General features: G+C 38.7%; 1 protein-coding gene across 1 annotated transcript in view; it reads right to left on the reverse strand.

Moving 5' to 3' along the window:
• Positions 1-210: 210 nt before the first annotated feature.
• LOC129094681 (contactin-associated protein-like 4) overlaps positions 211-18,890 on the reverse strand; it is a 97,087-nt gene continuing 78,407 nt past the window's right edge. Inside the window, exons 18-25 of the mRNA XM_054602941.1 lie at positions 17,081-17,299; positions 12,258-12,497; positions 9,946-10,170; positions 8,310-8,443; positions 6,981-7,068; positions 1,991-2,206; positions 1,511-1,582; positions 211-911 (exon numbers count right to left, since the gene is read on the reverse strand). Of these exons, the coding sequence (XP_054458916.1) occupies positions 715-911; positions 1,511-1,582; positions 1,991-2,206; positions 6,981-7,068; positions 8,310-8,443; positions 9,946-10,170; positions 12,258-12,497; positions 17,081-17,299 (1,391 nt within the window). The 3' untranslated portion in view covers positions 211-714. The remainder of the gene's footprint in view (positions 912-1,510; positions 1,583-1,990; positions 2,207-6,980; positions 7,069-8,309; positions 8,444-9,945; positions 10,171-12,257; positions 12,498-17,080; positions 17,300-18,890) is intronic.

The raw sequence follows: 18,890 nt of genomic DNA on the forward strand, positions 1-18,890 counted from the left end.
GCAAGAAGTAAAAGTACAAAAAAGAAAATCTGGGTTTCATTGTAAAGCTTTTATTTTTCTCATGATATAAATAAACACAGCAAATAACTTAAAAGCTTTCTGACTAACTCAAACTCTTAAAGTGTGGAAGATATACCAAAGAACTTACTATCATTTTGTATTATATATACAGAATGTGTCAAAATCCTGTTTACTGATAACTGATGGATTTTAGTTGATTCTGAAACTGTGCTTTTGCTGCGCTCTTATGTGTAGATGTGATACACATACAGTATGGCAATCCTCCGCTCATTTTTCTTTTGACACATACTGTATGGGTCTGACATCTCCTATTGCACAGAAAGTGCATCATCCTTGTAGAAAAAGTTCTTTATAAATGAACACCAAGTCAAAAGTTTTTTTCAACTGGAACAAAGTTGTGTTTTGATCGACACAATAATTCAGCATGTTTCCTTTTGATACATTATTTTCAATACATCAGAGAATTATTGTTATAAGCACTCAAATTACCATTTCCAGTTTGAAATATTTACATCCTTAAAATGAAAGCAGAAAGAAACTAAAGAAACTCTGAATTGTTCTGTTTTGGACTTCACATCTCATTTATCCACATGAACCAGTGGCTCAGGGGCTCTGTGTGTCTAGTAAAGCACTGAGCTCTTGGTGAATCCTCCAACTCTGTCCTGTTGGGTCTTTGGGCGCTCTGGGCTCCTGCTAAATGAAATACTCCTTTTGGTTTTCACTGGGAGCGTTCAGAGAGTCTGCCTGGCTGCTGAAGGGGAGCTCGTGGCCATCCTCAGGTTGTGCTGCTTTGACTTCCTGGTTTCGATACGTCTCTTTCCGGCTGCAGATGAATCTGGCCATTATCGCCAAGGCAGAAATGGTGATGAAGATCACAACTGCAATCACCCCTAAAAAACCCACAAAAGGACTTTTGATTTCAAATCACGTGCATGAACTTAAGAAACACGGTTATTTACTATGAAAGCCAGCATAGTGTTAACATGTCTGTCAAAATGGTCTCTACTTTTCGTCATCTGTGATTTACTTCCCTTGGAAGAGGATTCTGTATCCAATCAGTAAAAAGTCAAGAAAAAAAGTTAAGGTACAAACAACATCAAATTGATATCAGCCAAGCTTATGGTTTATTTGTAAACCAAATTTGGGACACAAAATGCCACTTGACTTAGTTGAATGCTGCATTAAATTGGTTTTGAAATGGAAACGCAAGTCTAAAATTATTTTGTCAGCAAAGTTTTCTTGTGTTAATTCAGATCCAAAATCTTCTCACTAAAGTGCCAACCCATTATTTCTCCTCACTGCCTCTTTTTCCTCCTCAGCCTCTTAGAAATGATGCTCTCCTCACTTGCATCCTGCTTAAAAAACAAAAAAATGTTTTTTTTAACCAACCCTCTTTACAATGTCAGACTCCCTGAATACAAAGTTCTGAGTCAACTGTAATGATATTTTAATGAATTTTTCTTAGTTCTGCTGAGATGGATTGCATTACCTCCAATTAGGGCTGAGTCACTCCTCATGGCGTTGACTAAAGGTTGACCTGGATCCACTGAACCAGGTTGGTCTGTTGAGAGAAAGACGGAGAAGGAAAAACAATAAAAGTAGAAAAGATTCCAGAAAAGAACAAGAAAGAATGAAGAGCAAAGATGAAAGGGGGAGCACAAAGAAGGTGAGGTAAAGGAGTGTATGGGGATAGAGTCACTGTGAGAACCATCAGTCAGTGGAGAAAGTGCTCGTTTTAAAGTCCTGGAACAGTCTCAAAGGACTTCACTACAGTTGTCTGACTAATCTCATCTGTCGTAGTGCCATCAGTCTGTCTGCTTACCGTGGAAGATGGTTAATGAGCCCATAAAAAGTCTAATGAACAGCCCTAAGAATACTATCAAAGACGTACCAGAGAGGGAGAAGGGTGAGCTGGTTACCTAATGATATTCAGTATAAGGGATATAGGGACCGAGTGTTCTCCTTGTACCTGATAAGGAGTGTGTGGTTTCTGTTGCGTATGGATTGGCCGGGGAGGAGGAAGCACAGCTCGACTGGGACAATGGGCCGCTGACAGTAACAGGGCCATCAGGGTGCAGCAGAGCCGCTTTCAGAGGACTGATGGAGTTAAAGCAAACACCTGACAGACAGCCAGTGAACCCAAGAGAAGCCAAGCTGGCCAGCTCTGCATCCAACTCATCGGACTCTGAATACAGAGAGAAACACAGAAACAAGTGAGAAGTGAGAAGACGCATTTGTGATCAGCTAGTACTAATAACACATTTGAAATAAAGCAGCGATACACATTTATCTTGATGAGGCCACGTTTGTGATGATAAGTGGTATCTATCTTAGTCTTAATCATTTTAATATCCATTTAGATGCAGCGAAACCTGCCAGAAATGATTTTGTAATTAAAACACTGTGGGTGAAACTGAAAAACCACACATCATGTTAAAAGGTTTTTTCCAAGTTTTAAAATGTCATGTTTTAAAGCAATTATTCCTATAATATTCATGCATGCTAACTGCAGTATGGTTCTAGAATATAACTCTTGCCAGTTCTGTGGGTGCAATGTTATCAGCTGTCACATTGTACTGAAAATGTGGCCCCCTGAACAATATAGTTGAAATACCTTGCTGTATAGTATGAAAGTGCTGGATTCATTTTTAAAGAGGGGAGTCAAGTGGATACTTTTACCTGATTATGTGTATGTGACTACTAACAGGTATAACTTTCACTATTTTGTCACTCACCGGAACGCCTCTCATCTGTCATAACAAAACTTTTAAAAAAACGAAACACTGTCACTGAGTCTAACTTGTGGTTGATGTGTTTACACCATTATTTGTGACAGAAGGTGCTAAATAAAATCTTCAATAGCTATAAATGTCAGTGTGAACTACAATTATTCCTCTGCAATTTGATTACACAGCACATTAATGCCACACATCTAAGTTATTACCGGTGAGAAGCAACTTTTCACCATATGAATGGGCAACTGCAGAGTGGCCCGGCTGGAGAGGGCTGTTTATCAGCTTTATTTTTGATTAGGCTTTGATTAAGTTTCAAATTAAATGTGATCCTCTGAGCGGCAGGAATAATTTGACTTTGAATTATAGATACAGTATCTCATGACACACGTATATCAATTGAGCAGCCTGCAAGGTGGAGGGCAAATGATTGAGACGGGAGTAAAAAAATAATGATAACAGATTTAATTAACAGCTGTAGCATTAGATTGTCTATTACATTAAGCTGCAGCCGCAACCTCATTGCATCACCATGCCCACCATGTGCCGCATTAAGGACCAATAGAAATTGAAGCGCATCTAGAGTATTTCTATTACCATGGTTATTATTACTTTTTCTACAGTAAAATATCTGAGTACTCCTTCCACGTCTGCACTACATTAAAATCCTGTAGAGATGCTCACGACTTGATTTCTCACCGGAAAAGCCAATCTCCAGAGCTACGGCTCACCCTGCTGATGTCTTTATAGAGTGCTGCAGGGATGACATATTTTCATAGGCAAACCTTGTAAGTTAGCATCGCACTGGTTCCCTTGACAAAAAGCTGATGGTATTTTTCCACCGGATTTTTGATCATTGCAGAAAATATGCTATGTGGCAAACCCAGTTTATGATACTTACACGTTTTATTCAGCAAGATACTTTTCATAAAAGAACACCACTTTTATGAAGTTTTTCAGGGGCGACGAGGCTGGAAGTAGGACAGTGGTGTGAAGTGGCACGCCCTGGTGCATCAACAAGTGCCAGTATGCACCTAAGGCCGGCTATTTTGATGTGGGCTATTCGGCTGCACTGTGTTTTGACTCTTAGTGTACCTTTTTTTCCCCCCATTGATTAGAAGACACACTTTTTCTCAACCTATATCAATATTAGCTTCATTGTAACTTACTAGCTATTACGTAGTCAAACTTGCCATATTTGTGATAAACGAATATCTAAGGATATGGCGAAAACAAAACCCAAATATTTGGAACCAAACAACTAAAAGTAAGTATATGAGATCCTAGAATTTGTAGTTTTTCTTTAATTTAAAAATTCAGTTTATAAAAGTAAACTATGTCGGATAATGTGGTTATAAGTTTGAAATTATTAGGTGTAAAAAGTGCTTAATAGAGTCTGTGACTTCATTAAAAAGGATTTGAATGTTTGTGCAAGCAGTCAAACCTAACACTGACAGCCCTGGCCTTGTATCCACAAACTGATGATTACTGTCCACCTACACCAAGCTATTGCCCTTTACCTCCACCTCTCTCTGTATCATTATCTCACCCTCCCTCTCTTCATTTCTCTCTCTCTCTGTGCGAGCAGCTCAGTCTCTCCATTCTTTCCTGGTCCATTAGTCAGGCTGATAGATGACAGTGCTGGCAGGGAGTGACAGTATACCAACTATCTTTCTGCCTCTCTGATACTGATATGACTGCCCGAGTCCTCTGTGCTCAGCAGAGGGAAGGCTGGGTCAGACACCAACATGGTCTGGGTCAACAGCAAAAAAAATTCAAGTAGCTGATGTAAAAACGGGACAGCATTAATTTGTTCTTGTTGTTTGAGTAGAGCATGAGTCTATTTTGTCAAAACTCAGTTTAAATTAAATGTCCCAATAGTTGTAGAAAAAAAAATATATAAAAAGAATTACTGTGGTTTATCCTCTAAGAACTATAGGTTGGGATATCAAATAGATTCTATAGACTTCATTTCTCTCTCTGTTTTTTCTTCTAGTTCTTCTTCAAATATTGTATTGTTAAAAGCAATAAACTTCCTTATTTTAGGTAAAATCATGCATCCCTTTACAACCAGTTGGACTTTTGACTGGCAAACTGTCCACCTGCTTCTGACCCAATGTGTGCTAGATTTCCAGCTCCAGAGATCCTCAACATAAGTGAGTGTCAGTGCTAATAAACGAAAATATCTATGTCAAAGATGTTGCTATAGCAACACTTTAATGATGATTCGCCAACAGTGTAGCTGGCCACGTTTGGCTATTTTGTTGCTTTAGTTGCTAGTAGTGTGAACATATAATTAATGATACATATATGATTGTTGGTTCCTGAACAGATGACTCCAATTCTGGAGATTAAATTAATTCAACCTCGGATAGTTCGAGTTTGAATCGTGCATGTTTGCGGCAACCTTTAAAATGATGGATTCTGACTTTACGGCAACAGAGCAAGAAGTAATCATGACAGCATACTAAAAGTACCCACAAATGGTCTTGAAGATATGCCGACAGCATTGAGTTATTGGTTAGGAGATCTAGTTGTGTCATAAAGTATTTTTGCATACAATATCTTTTGAGAATTTGGATGAAATTTTGCTGGCATTGTACATTATGATACTGAACGCATTTTATGTTTTTTCCTCAGGTGTTACTCAGATGGTGTGAAAAGCACTTGGCAGCAGGTAAAAGTCAAGAACAAACACATAAAATACAGGCAGTATTGTATTTGCTTTAAAGCCTATATGTTTCCTTCCTTTGTTTCCACCCATGTGTCTAATTGAAATCATAAGCTATGTTATCACTATAACCTCCTAATAAAATGTAATCTATCTTTCCAGATGCCGTTAAAAGATCTAGAAAAAGTTTATCTAGAAAAACAAATTAAAATGTGACCTCAAGATGGAGCCCACTTGAAACTTCAACTTGAAATTGAAAATGATTACAATTTCCAATTGGTTTGCTTGGCGTTAATAAATTACTGCTGAGCATATATGAAAAATTGGTAAAAGAAAACTTATTTTGGATGCTATTGCACTTAGTTGAAGTGGTTTTGGCAAATCGTGTCCCTCACAGTCCGGCCATCTTGATTGGTGGTGCATCATCTTGTTCTAGATTTGCAGGAGCAAGGATCTCTTATTGTGGCAATATTGTGCCACACCAAACTTGCCAAAATGATATCAAAGCCCTTTCTGGAGTGACCCGGAGTCCACTCAGGCACTGGAACCTTGGCCTTAGGGATGCCAATGGCCATCGCACTAGACTGGCTCTTGTCCTGCATTGGGCCAGGTTGAAGCGATAAAGCGTTTTGTAATAAAAAACAATGACGCTCATAAAGAAAGTCTTCTGACAATGACGAAATATCACAACGTGATCAAATTACTTGTTCTCGTTGAAATGCTTGGCGAATAATTTATAATAACTTGGCCGTTTGGTGCTACCCATCCCTACATTAGACACAACAGATGAAAACACAAAGGCATCATCACTTTGGTGCCAAGTCCCTTTAAGAGAAGCTCGGGACAGACAGATCAGTCCTGAGGACAACGGGATTGATGTGACCATAAAATGTTCTGTCAGGCAGAGAGAGGCTGAACCGTACTGTTTGACTTCCTGGTTTAGTTTGACCCCACCCACAGCAGCAGAGACTTATTGGTTGTTATGCTATTTTGCCGGGTGCTGACTCCAATCTACAAATCAATTTGTTCTTTTCAATCTCTCCTCATTACCATACAAAGTGAAGGACCTTTTCCAAAGTTATTACCATTACAGCTGTCTGAAGCCCCGCTCAGCGAGACAGACATGAAGAATGTACTACTCACTGCTTCGATAACAAAGCTTAAAGTTCACCAACACTGTATTATGTGAACCTATGCATAAGAGAAAAAACAATGCCATTTGCACAGATACTTTATGAACCCGTATAGCTTAAAAATGCATCTAATGCCACATAACAGCGACTTAAGTGGGGGGCTCTACCTTTTGTAATTTCTAAGGTTCTTATCTTGCATCTCCATAGTAAAGTGCTCCCTCTGTGAACATTTGAATATGGATATTAACTTAACTTGTTTATAAAAGCACCACAGCTTCCCTGTGGCCCACCCAACATGATGAATAGAAAACAGCATAAAGCTCCAGAACAGTGTTTTGTCGCATAGGGTCCCAACATCTCAGTGCTGTTATTCAAACGAGTCTGTTTAAGTGCTGGAGTCTGAGCTTAGAGAGCCTCACTTACCCGGCACTCTGCCCAGAATAAGTGATTTGAAGCCGTTGAATTCCACATCAGATGTCAAGTTGAAGTCCTCCCTGGTATTCTCGTCAATCTGAAAGATAATATATGTCACATCTGTAAAGGTAAAAGCTTAGCAAAGACTGATTACAGCAACAAACTGACGATGACAACTTTCTATTGTTAAGTGTTTAAACAAAGACTCCTCTGTGAAGAATTGACAAGTGGCTGCAGTGAAGCAAGCAATTAAACATGAAAAGCTAGCCGGAGGCTGAACCTCTGGTTTGACCTGCACATTTAAATGGGATTCAACCCCGAAGCTGAAAACCAATAGACCCGTGAGACACAGTGGTTCACAGTAGCTAAGCAGAGAAGTGGAGCAGGTTCTATGATGGTAAATGCTTCAGAGAGAGACACTTTTATAACAAAGGAGTGTGTGTGATGCATTACACAGAGATTTGGGCTTTAGTGAATCATTTATCAATAAGACATCTTCTAATGTTGATCAAACTGAGATGAAATGGGAGCCACCAAAAAGGAGGAGATAGAAAGTAGCTGGAAAACAGAGAGGAAATAAAGGAGAATTTATTCTATTAGGTTTTCTAAAAGCTTTTGGTCAGAGGAATATCAAGACAATTTGTTGCCCTCAGTGATATCCACTGGCACGCCGGAGGGGATTGATCTTTTAATCATAATTTTGTATCCTTTGATAATAATAATTTTAAGATAATTGCTTGCTGATGTCCACTATCATATCATTGATTGAAACTGCTTGCTACGGTTTCTGTATTTTGTTGCTGGTTAATGTTTAGCTGAGCACAGTGGGGATGTTTTTGACAGCTGTCTTTCACAGAGCAACATCTGGATTTATAGCCAATACCTATAATCCTTTTCCTGGATTGGTCCTGTGTTTGACTCAAGATGCTCCTTGGCACAAAATTTCATGTGTATAAGTGTTATCCAAGTTTGGATCATATTATGACTTGGATGAACATAAGTAAGATGGGTACTTATATACCTGTAAATATGATTAATTTGCTATGGGAGAATGAACCATGTGGTCACAAAGTAAGCATCATCCAGTAGTTGCAATTTATGATATGAAAACCAGCGTTAGCCCCAGTAGTGTCCCTGTGCAGTCCGCCTTTCATTATCAGGTTTTGAGTGCACTGTGAGCAGTGGGTTTATTTAACAATGTAATGCATTTTTAGATGAAAGACTTTTAAAGGAACATCGAGCATCTGAAATTATTTACAAAAGAAGTCTTCCTAAGCTTTGGTTCACAGTGTTTGTGGTGATCTGTGACAGTGTGGATTACGTGTTGCTTCTATGTACCTGAACAGAGACAGTGTCTGCCAGTCTTCTGATGATCACAGTGTGCAGACGTCCATCAGCCAAGTTTGTGACACTGTTTCCCATCACTTCCACATCTCTGCTGCTGTGCAACTTGTACCTCAATTCCAGCTCATCTTTGCAAACACAGAACAACAATACAATCTTACTTTTTAAAGCAAGCATGTACAAAAATCACAGAAAATCAAGTTACAATCCTGAAAGTGTTTTCTTTGCTAGTAATGAAGCATGTTTTTAGTATAGACTAGGTCACTGAAAATATAGATATAAAACAGATGTAATACAAGCTGGTGCTCAGAATTATTTAAGTTATATATACTATACACTGTAAATTTCGATCACCAACAATAAAGGGAAGCCCATGTCATGAACAATAAAAATGCAAGACAATCTCATCTAATCTTAACAGTGTTGCTGATTGGTACAAACATGTAATTAATTAAGCACTTTATCCTTAAAAAATGTCAATTTTCTGACTCTTAACATCTTAGAAGACATGTATTCACCCTTTTAAAAATAAATTTCATTCAGAAGTCTGAATGTTTTATACTAGCTGCTAATCTAAGAAGCTACAAACAATTTAATACTTTGAGGATTAATACTTTATCTCTATGAATAACACTCCAATATGAAATGTACCCCCCCCCCCCCCCCCCCGTTTTTTTGTGTTACACCTAATCAATTCCATATATCTGAGATTTGAATGCTCCAAGATGTCTGCAGTCTTAACTTATTCGCAACAATGATAGAAAATAATGTTTTTTTAAAGATCCAAACACCTTTTTAATAATGTTTTGACTCACTATGTTTCTTCTTTCACAGACTAATAGGGAGCAATTCCCAGATCATTTTGATAATAAAAGCAATCTTGCAGAGGGCATTCGGAGCGAGTGACTTAGATAGTAAGGTTTCTTTGTTTGCAGCAGCTAAGGCTCCTGTTACTGCAGCAGCAATAGAGTGAAACATGAGAAAAGCCTTTGTAGTGCATCCAAAAGAAACCTCTCTCTGGGAGTCAATTAGATACTTTAGCAAGACTGCAGATACCTGATGATGACTTGATAAACTATACAAAGCCTCTCAGCTATTTCTCTCACTAATCAAAAAAAGCCAAAAGTTACCTCCACTAGCAGCAGAGTTTGTAAAACAAAGAAAATCACCAAATGGCTGAAAGGATCCCTCGAAATATGTTAATCAATGCTTCAGTTTGCTCGTATTTGTTCCTGAACTCAACTTCACACTAGTAAAAACAAAACATGTAATTCAGCCATATATACAAGTTGTAGACACTGGATAAAGGCAAATCCTATTTGGCTTTGCAGGAATGCTGGCATTATTCATTGCTAGATGGAGCTCTGTGAAGCTCTATAGTGAAGCCAGTGATGACAATTTGAACACAATAAACCATCAAGCAAGCAGAAATATAATTTAATGGAAACTGCACCAAATGTTTCATTTTGAACCTGACACTGTGCATAGCAATTAGCCTGATTGTGTGGAGATTCAGGCAGCAGAGGATGAGAGACTGAATGCAGAGTGAGAAACGGAGTGAGAGGAGAGTTAAGAAAATGGCTTGCTGGTAAAACCAAAAGGAAAAGAAGAAAAATGTCATTGTCCTCACCATGTTTGTTGATGAGCAGGGCCAGGTACTCCCTATGAAAAGAGTTGACGTAGAGTAGCAGAGCAGGACACTGACTGGTCCTGAAGCTCAGGGAGATTTTTTCTCCTCTCAATGTCATATCAGAGTAGATGGAGGAAGGCAAGGTGCTGCTGTTCCTGTTTAGCGCATATGGCTCCTTGAAGTTGTAGGCAACAGAGGTTGATGACTTAAAGCTGGCTGAAACCTCTGCAAGTTAGAAAATTGATAAGTGAACTTCCTATGTATGACTTTAACTCTGACATGCCCCTATAGGTCTGGTTTTTGTTCATGTTTTTGGAGATGAATTAAAAACTCCAGTAGCTTTGACTGGCCAAGAAACAGTAATAAAAGCAAATTGTACAAAATAACATCTCAATAAGTGAGCTTTTAAGGAGGTGGTTTGGAGATTTTTAGCCAGATTAGCCTTTTCCCTCTGATTCCAGTCTTTATGATGGTTGCAAGAAGAAGGCAAAATTGAGAGTTCTATTCATCTTCCCTCTAACTCTTGGCAAAAATGTGATAAGTGTATTCTCCAAAATGTATATATATATTTCTAAAGTACTGACAGCCTTTGGTATGTTTGCTTTCAACACTGTCCAACAAGCCCTTGATGAATCACATAGTGGACAGAATGGAATGGTGGGCTAGAAGAGTCCTTTAAGATAATCCTAATGCTTGACCTTCAGGACTGAACAGGCTCATTATGACCCACTCAAAACGAGCGTCGAGAGGCCAAGCTGTGCAGACAGTGAACGAAAGAGACAGTCAGGGTTAGTCTAATGTCTGCTGACTGAAGGATCCCCTTCAGAAAGCAGTGTCGTCTTTTCTCTCTCTGCTCCACATTAAAGCACCAGGGATAGGTGATACTTGTGTAAAGCTTTAAGATAAACCCTTGTGTCAGCTCACATATTAATCAAAACTCGCTGCATTTCAAGTAAATGTGTTGTAGGTTTTTTCTAGTTGTTTGTCTAAACCTTAAAATAATGGAAATCTGAAACTTGTTTATATAAACACTTTTAGAGGACTATTGTTATAATAGTCAGCTGGAAACATTAAAAAGTCAGCCGGAGAAAGCTTTTTTCAACAAACTAATAGAGTTAATGTTTGCTTAATAAGCTAGCAGCCGTTAAAATTTGCAAACGACAGGTTGTATAAATGAGAAGCCTGCTTTTGTCTTCCTCTGTCTGATAACAAGGACCCATTGTTACCAAAATCCAGTTGTATATCTGGAACTGTTGTGAACTGTGTGAGAATAAAAAGCTTGACAGGCATAGCAACAGTAACTAAGGGGGTGTGGCTTAGCATACTGTCAATTAACCTTAGCTATCAATTCACACTAGCAAAACTCTGTTTTTCATTAGTTACACAAACAAAGATGTAGAGAAATTGCTAAAGTTATGTAGACTGTGACGACCTAACTGGCAAACAAATATCTTCCTCTTTGTTTGGGGAGCCTCTGAATATAACACATAGACTAAGCTGGCAAAATGTAATTAAAAGAAGAAGAATAGGCAACTGTCAAACCAGCAGTCAAGATTTAATATACCAATAACATTTGAGAGAAATATTCTAAACTCAATGTGGGTGCAGTATAACACATGAAAAAAAAGATACTAGGATAATAATTGATGGAAGGAAAAACATCACAAGTCACTTCTTAAATATATTACTGTTGCTACTCTAATCACTAAAATAGGACCGTTGTACTCACAAGATACTTCCTGTGTCTCGTAATATTATAGGAATATTGTGCAGTGATCCAAATTCAGTTTTAGTATAATTCTTAACTTTTAAAACCTGCAATATCAGTTAATTTTCCACTGTCTTTTTTTACCCCATGGAATTTGTCTGGAGAAGTTTTATGGCATACAACATATCTGCCATCCTTGGACACAGTAATAAAGTTCATGCTAAATGTGCCTCTTTCATTACTTATTCACAAGGAAAAGAAATTGTCAAGGCCATCGTTGGGACAAAAAACTAAATGCAAGAATTTGAAGTTGTAGGAGAGACTGTGTTTGATCTTTAAAATGACATCAGACCACGTCTCTCTCAGGGTTTTCATTCAGTGTGTCAATCTGTCCATCAAATAATATCGAAACTGAGAGTAAAACTTCAGGGGTTTGAAATCATGTTATCTGTACCTGTGATGAAAGTTTACATTACTAATAGCTTGAAAGAGAAATCAATTATAAGAAGGAGAAAACTGGGGTTTGTTGACATTAAAATGTCATCAATGATGGCATATTAGAGTATTGGCATTAAGTCTCCAATATGTATTTGAATGTTTGTACCTTTATGACAGAAGGCTCCAGTGTAGGCTGACTGTTCACAGTCGCAGGAGAAACCATTAACTCTTTCCACACAGCGACCTTGGTTCTGGCAGAACAAGCCATAGCTGCTGCAGTGGCCCAGGCATCCAGGTCTGACACCTGGGGTGATCTTCGCCCGCTCATCCAGGTCCAGAGTCATGCCGTTCAGCTGCAGAGAGCGGATGCAGCCCAGAAAGCCCTTCTGTCTGGACGCGGTGCCTCCTGCGAACAAAAACAGATACTGTACACATTATACAGAACTACTAGCACACTGTGTCCGTTGCCTCAGATTTGACTGGCACCAAGAAGCACAATCAGAGCTGAAAACATGGCCAATAGTAATTTGTCCAAAAGCATCTCAGCTATGTGCCTCTTATAATCAAGCCAACCCAAAAGAAAAGGTAACAAGAATTACTAGAATTATTAACATAGTTTTCTCCACCAAGTCCTTTAGATCAATTTACGAAAAGTTGGAAGAAAACTCTCCCCATTTATTCTCTCTCTGTATAACTGTAATTCTATATTCTTTGTTTTTCCTGCAGTAAATTATGATTGACAGGCACATGTTGCCACTGCAGCACAAGGCCATGGGTGCTCTGCAGGGCCCTACGACACTGACTTCCTGTATCACTGTGCTGGATGTAGATTGGCTAACTGCGCTGGTGATGAGCCATCTGGTGTCTGATATTCATCTTTCCACTAACAGGCAAGAGGAAGAAACTCTTCCTCTTTGCACCTGGCAATTAGCATTTTAATATAACAACCTCACACTGTTCACAGAGTTAAGACTTGGTAAAATGACATTTCTCCCGGAGTTCAAAGCTGGCGATGTCTTTATTTTACATCCACGCGTGACAGTTGTTATAGTTCTTGGCGACTGGAATTGGTAGGGTATTACTCTTTGAGTCTGGCGAGGCTTTAAATGTTCATCCAGAGCAGCCGTTCATTACACTAAATCTCTAACCTCAGTGCGGCTCTATTTTCCATCTGCAGCTACAGTTATTTAACACCGAGAGCACAGTAACAGCACAAATAGCCAGAAATTTTATTAAGAATTTCCGTCAGCTCAATAAGGAAACATTAGATCTCACTAAATGAAACACAAGCACTGGTAACTTCTATAGTATGATGATTTAGCCAGCAAAATCGGAAATGTGAGGTTCTCCAAGACTGATTGGGCCTTGTGGGGGTCAGAACCTTTGAGAGAGGGAGAGAAACAAAGGACAGGAACTGACAGAAAGAAGTCTTGCAGGACTCAAAAGAAGAACCCTGTAAATGACAGTGAGGATGTCAGCCACTCAAGCAGCTTTTGAGGCTCACCTTATTGTGTTAAATGCCAAAGGGGTCTGGTTTTGCAAAAAGCACAAGGGCTACAGTGTTTCATGAACATAATCTGGGGACGGAAAGAGTACTATAATATTTTAGTCAATTAAAATGACTTGTGTCAACATGTGCTTGTGTAAAATTAAAAGGGAGGTCAATTAAAATGTACTGTTTGAAACATTACTGTGGTTACATCTTTATTAGTTATTAGTTATATGTTATAACTACTAAATTAAAGATCAACTTTAGGCTACAAAAGTGCAATAAAATGACCATTCGCAAGTATGAACCGCAATACAGAGACATTATGTAGCCTTCCTCATTGTAGCCAGAAAAGCTTACAAAACTCAGGAGAAATAAACAAAAATGACCAACAATGAATATTAAAGATGCTCTGGACACTGTGGCAGTGAAGCAAACATTATAGAGCTACAGAAATCAAGGAGCCTGACACTTCTTGTAGAATTAACAGCAGAAAAAAGCATCATCCAGAGATTTATGTTCCATATGGAGTCGACAGTGGCGAAGCTCCCCCATCAATATTAAGCTTGACCCAGTTCACCTGTTGGTAGTACAACATTGTGGATGTGCTGTACTTAGGTGCTTGCAAGGTGGAGCATTAAACCAGTGATTAATAAGTTACTGAAAATGACTCCCTATTATAGATGCCAAGTCATTCACTGAGACACTCCGACACACTAACACTCTGCCAGTAAATGTATACCGATAGATGTATGTCATCAAGATTATCAGATGAGGACAGAGAGGCTCCTCCCAGGAGCTCCGTCCTCCTGCAAACGCAGACAAATACATTTGTCCCCTTTCTATCTTGTTATAAACACAGATATTTGTTCACATCAACCAACATAAACACCATAACAATACAATAACTTATTTATATGAGTATTATCCAAAATATATATTACCCAAGGATGTTTGTTACAGTGTGTACACAAAATGAATAGCTTCCTATGGCAATAAATTAAGTTGAACCAGAATAACTTTGTGTCATATAAATTCAACCTAAGCAATATTACGGCTTGTTAATTTAAAATATGGAATAATCTGTCTTGTTTATTTTTACAATCAATTTTATATATTACAAATAGGACACACTATTCATAGCAATAAAGTAGTCTCTGCAGTGTAGCAATTTATGATTTCACAGATGGGAGGCTGCTAACATTATGGATTAACCATAACAATTTCTGGAGCACATGGCCCTTCACTTTCCAAAACAATAGAGGAGAGACACCCAAATGCACATTGCTTTGCTGTGAATCAAGTATTTGTCAAACACCAACACAAACTTCAGATTCCACAGTCTATTTCATAATCCCATCACATTTCCATTCAAACATATGAATACCTCTGAATCGCCCTAAACACCAACTCGGACAGCAATATCCACAAAAGGAGAACGACATGATCACTTATTTCTGGCTGTTCAGGGAGGATTATTATCTTAACGTGGCCAGCCAATCAATGCCCACCTCCTCTATCTGCATCTCTCCAATCTCATCCATATTTGTTGGTTGATTTTCTTTTCAGAATGTTTGTTTACAAATGAACAAATGTGCACAATATTTGCCCAAAGAGAAAGCCTCAGAACACAGGCTGGATTTTCACCCACTCAAACAAAGTTAAACGGATAACAATGAGAGGTTGAACAGAATTATAAATGTCTGTGGAAGAGATGAAGTGAAACAACTTTAAGCTGATGAAGTTGAGAGGAACAGAGAAAAGTGGAATTGTTAAAAAGGTGACCCTAAATGTACAACCCTGTCTCAAAATTACGTTCCCATATAGCTAATCTGCATTCTCAATTATGAAACAAAAATTGAAACAAAACAAAAATGCAAAAAAACTACTTTGTTATGTTTGGTAAAACATCATGGTTTGGCTTAAGATAAATAGGCCTACTTTTGTTATGTTATTTATGTTTCTGACATAAATTGAAACAAGTTAATAATGACTTTAGATGTCACACGGGACATGGGTCTCCTGGGTCAAAGTCCTGTGTTTGTTTGACCCACCCATCCACCCTGACGTTCTACCTACACAAACTTCCGAACTTTCATTATATACGTATTTGTGATTCATCAAAAACAAAAGTAATTGCGGAGAAAAAACACTTTCCTCAAAACTCAAATAGCAATGCAGTTTCTTTGTATGGGAACGCAATTTTTTGTCCTACGAACACCTCACATATAAACTGTTATGCTTCCAGAAATTGTCACAACAGCACAAAAGTTGTATTGGTCTGAAAGTGAAAATAGTCCTATACATTTGTGTACATTTGTTTTAAAGCTTTATATCATAACTACTTGGAGGTAAGTGTCACAAACAAGGTAGAGAAGACAAAAAGTAGTCAGAGGTGCCAAAATCAATAGCCCCTTTCACAAAGAGATTCCTAAACACTGCCATAAAGAAGATCTGCAACTACACTGGCTTTGCTTTTTAACACTGAACCAAACAATAGCAGCATAATGCCGTTTTATCATAATGCAGCGTAGGCGTCTGGATTAATGTATAACATATGCCTCGGGCAGCAACCTGTATCCTAAACACTCTAATGTCAGGTTGTGTTTTGAGGTCCTCTCCTGGGAGGGCAACGGGCTCCCAGACCTCTCTGTCTCCCTAATTCACTGCCATTCTAGTTTGCTGTATGTTAGATGCTAACTGCTGGTAGGGATTTTTAAAATCACCTGGTTGGTGCGCACATTTAACACATTATCCAAACGTCAATCCCATACCACTGTGCAGGTTGTTTGATTCAGTCAGACGTTGGCTGTACTTTGAGATTAAGTCTGCTGCCGGCTCAGAGAAAGAACAACTCTGTCTTTGACTCTATACCTTTCGTACAGAACAGCAAGTAGGAATAACTGTGTAGCAATAACACCTTGAAAAGGCTGTGTGAAAGGGGCCAATGTGTCATTTGGAAAATGCTTGAATTTTTTTTTGCTGCTTGTCTGAATGAGGACTAAACATTGTCTGGAGGATTTTACATTTAATGGAAAAGGACTTTTGGTACATTTTTCCATGCTCTTTTCAATGAGAATTTAATGCATCTGTTTTTATGCAATTTTCAAATCAGCGGGTCAATTGGGCCAATACAGGACAGACTTATTTCTGAAGTAATTATTGTTGTTAGATGGTGTTTAGAAAGAATGGACTCAGCATTTTCTTTTCCCAATATAGAAACAATGTTGTCCTCTCAATGCAACGATATTAGCAGCAGTTGTTAACAGTACCACAGGCCAGTTGGATTATAAATTACTCTGCGGATTGAGGTTTACACACGCAGCTGCCTGGTTTCCTGAACTCTAATAGCTGCGCATGTTGGACTGTGGAACATAGTAAAATGTTGATCCCATAATGCTGTCTAGTATGAACTGAATGGAAACAAGGGCAAAATTTACTATGTCAAATAAAGTCCAACAAGCCATTGGGAAACACACACACAAATTCTCGCCTCTCACCTATGAATAACTGGCTGTTGAGCTGCAGATGAATATGTCCGTCAGAAGGAGCCTCCTGCGTGGTGGCAGGGAAGTCATCCACACGTAGTAATGCTTCCTTCACATTGCGCTCGGCTCGTACGCTGTGCCACCGGTTGTTGTTCAGCCGGATGCCGGTCTCCACTCGAACCTCCAGCGGCCCGTTTCCCACGTCGAAAGAAAAAACGACCTCTGAGGCAGCTGGAGAGGATGGGTAACGGCCAGCAAAGTTACAGCAGTTAAAGTAAGAGCAAAAATAAATGGGTATCAGAGTGACTTTGTTGTACACATAGACTGTTTGTGAAGCATTTGGATGCCTAAGTGACTGTCACACCAGCAGAGTGAGTTTGACTTGTTCCCACCAAATTACACAAGGCAAATTAACAAACCTTCCCTGACACTTTGAGATAATTGCGTCCTCTGATGAGTGAGACATTTCAAACCACTTACGTTTCCCAGCTCCGTCTTTACACAGGGAATAACACACTTTAAACAATCCATCATGGCGGTGTGTGTAATGGTGTTGACACTCCTAAAGCAGTAGTGTGTTATGTATGTTCTGTTTATTTATGAATGAATGATAAAAATGAATTTGCTCACCAAAGATAAGCGAGAAAATAAAATCCTGCAGTTGCCTGATTATTTCTGATGTTCAAAGTGAAATGTGTGAAATCCATTCAACCAATGAGGAACTATGGCAGAAGTATGAAGGCCCTATGTGGTCAATTATCCCTACACAGTGAAGTATGTGGGTGGAATCAGAAGAGGGGGGGTTGTTCTTTCTTAGTTTAGAAGCTTTTTCTTACAAGAAATATTGTTTTGTTTTGTAACCATTTTTCAGTTGTTGCAAAAATGCAACAGACTTAAGACAACATGTGGATTTTCCTCAGTCTCTCCAGACTGTGCCATCTTTCTATGAACTCATTAGTGAGTTGTGATCCTCCATCATAAAATGTTGGCAGAAGTGTGAAGTGACTTCCTCCCATCAGACCATCTGCTGGCAGGATGGACAGACAGCTGGACACAGATCTGATGCCAGACAGAAAGGCTGCAGCTACAGACTCAGATCTGTTAGTTTCTCAGTATGTATAAGTCTAGCTCTGCACAGTCAGCATAGAAGCAGCTCTTAGTTCAGTTGCTCTTTAATTCAGATCTTCATTCCTTGCACTATTTGAAATCACATCTAATGACAATTTCCACATCCAGTGCTTATTTTGTACGCTATAACAATATTTCTTAATTTATTTGTTAATTTTATTTTGCAATATTAATTTGAATCTGCAAAGCATTCGTACTGGAGTAAAAGTTCAATACAGTACTGGACTCTGAAATGTAGTGGAGTAGTAGTAGAAAGTAGCATTACATGTTAATACACAAGTAAAGTACAAGGGCCTAAAAATTGTACGTAACTACAGTTTTTGAGTAAATGTACTTTCCAACCCTGACTTTGCTGATACATTACACAGAAAGATAACATTCGACTTTTTTAGCAGAAAGCAGTTAGAAGACATGAGACTGTACCATATGTCATCTAGTGGACACAAATCCAATGCAGTGCACTTTCTTCTTAAGGTTTGTTTTAAGTGTGTGCCACCACAGTGGGACATAAAGTCCCCACCTAATGAAGGTTAGCATGCTCTAGTCATTAATCTCCACAGCTCTATTAGGTTAGGAACTTAACCTATAATAAAGAGAGGTGAGCTGAAGGCCACATGGAGTCTGTTCATCCATCATAACACTGCCAGCATGCCTACACTCCACATTTAAGGGTGAAGTAATCATGAACGCAACA

The sequence above is a fragment of the Anoplopoma fimbria genome, chromosome 8 (genome assembly GCF_027596085.1).
Source record: "Anoplopoma fimbria isolate UVic2021 breed Golden Eagle Sablefish chromosome 8, Afim_UVic_2022, whole genome shotgun sequence".
Classification (NCBI taxonomy): Eukaryota; Metazoa; Chordata; class Actinopteri; order Perciformes; family Anoplopomatidae; genus Anoplopoma; species Anoplopoma fimbria.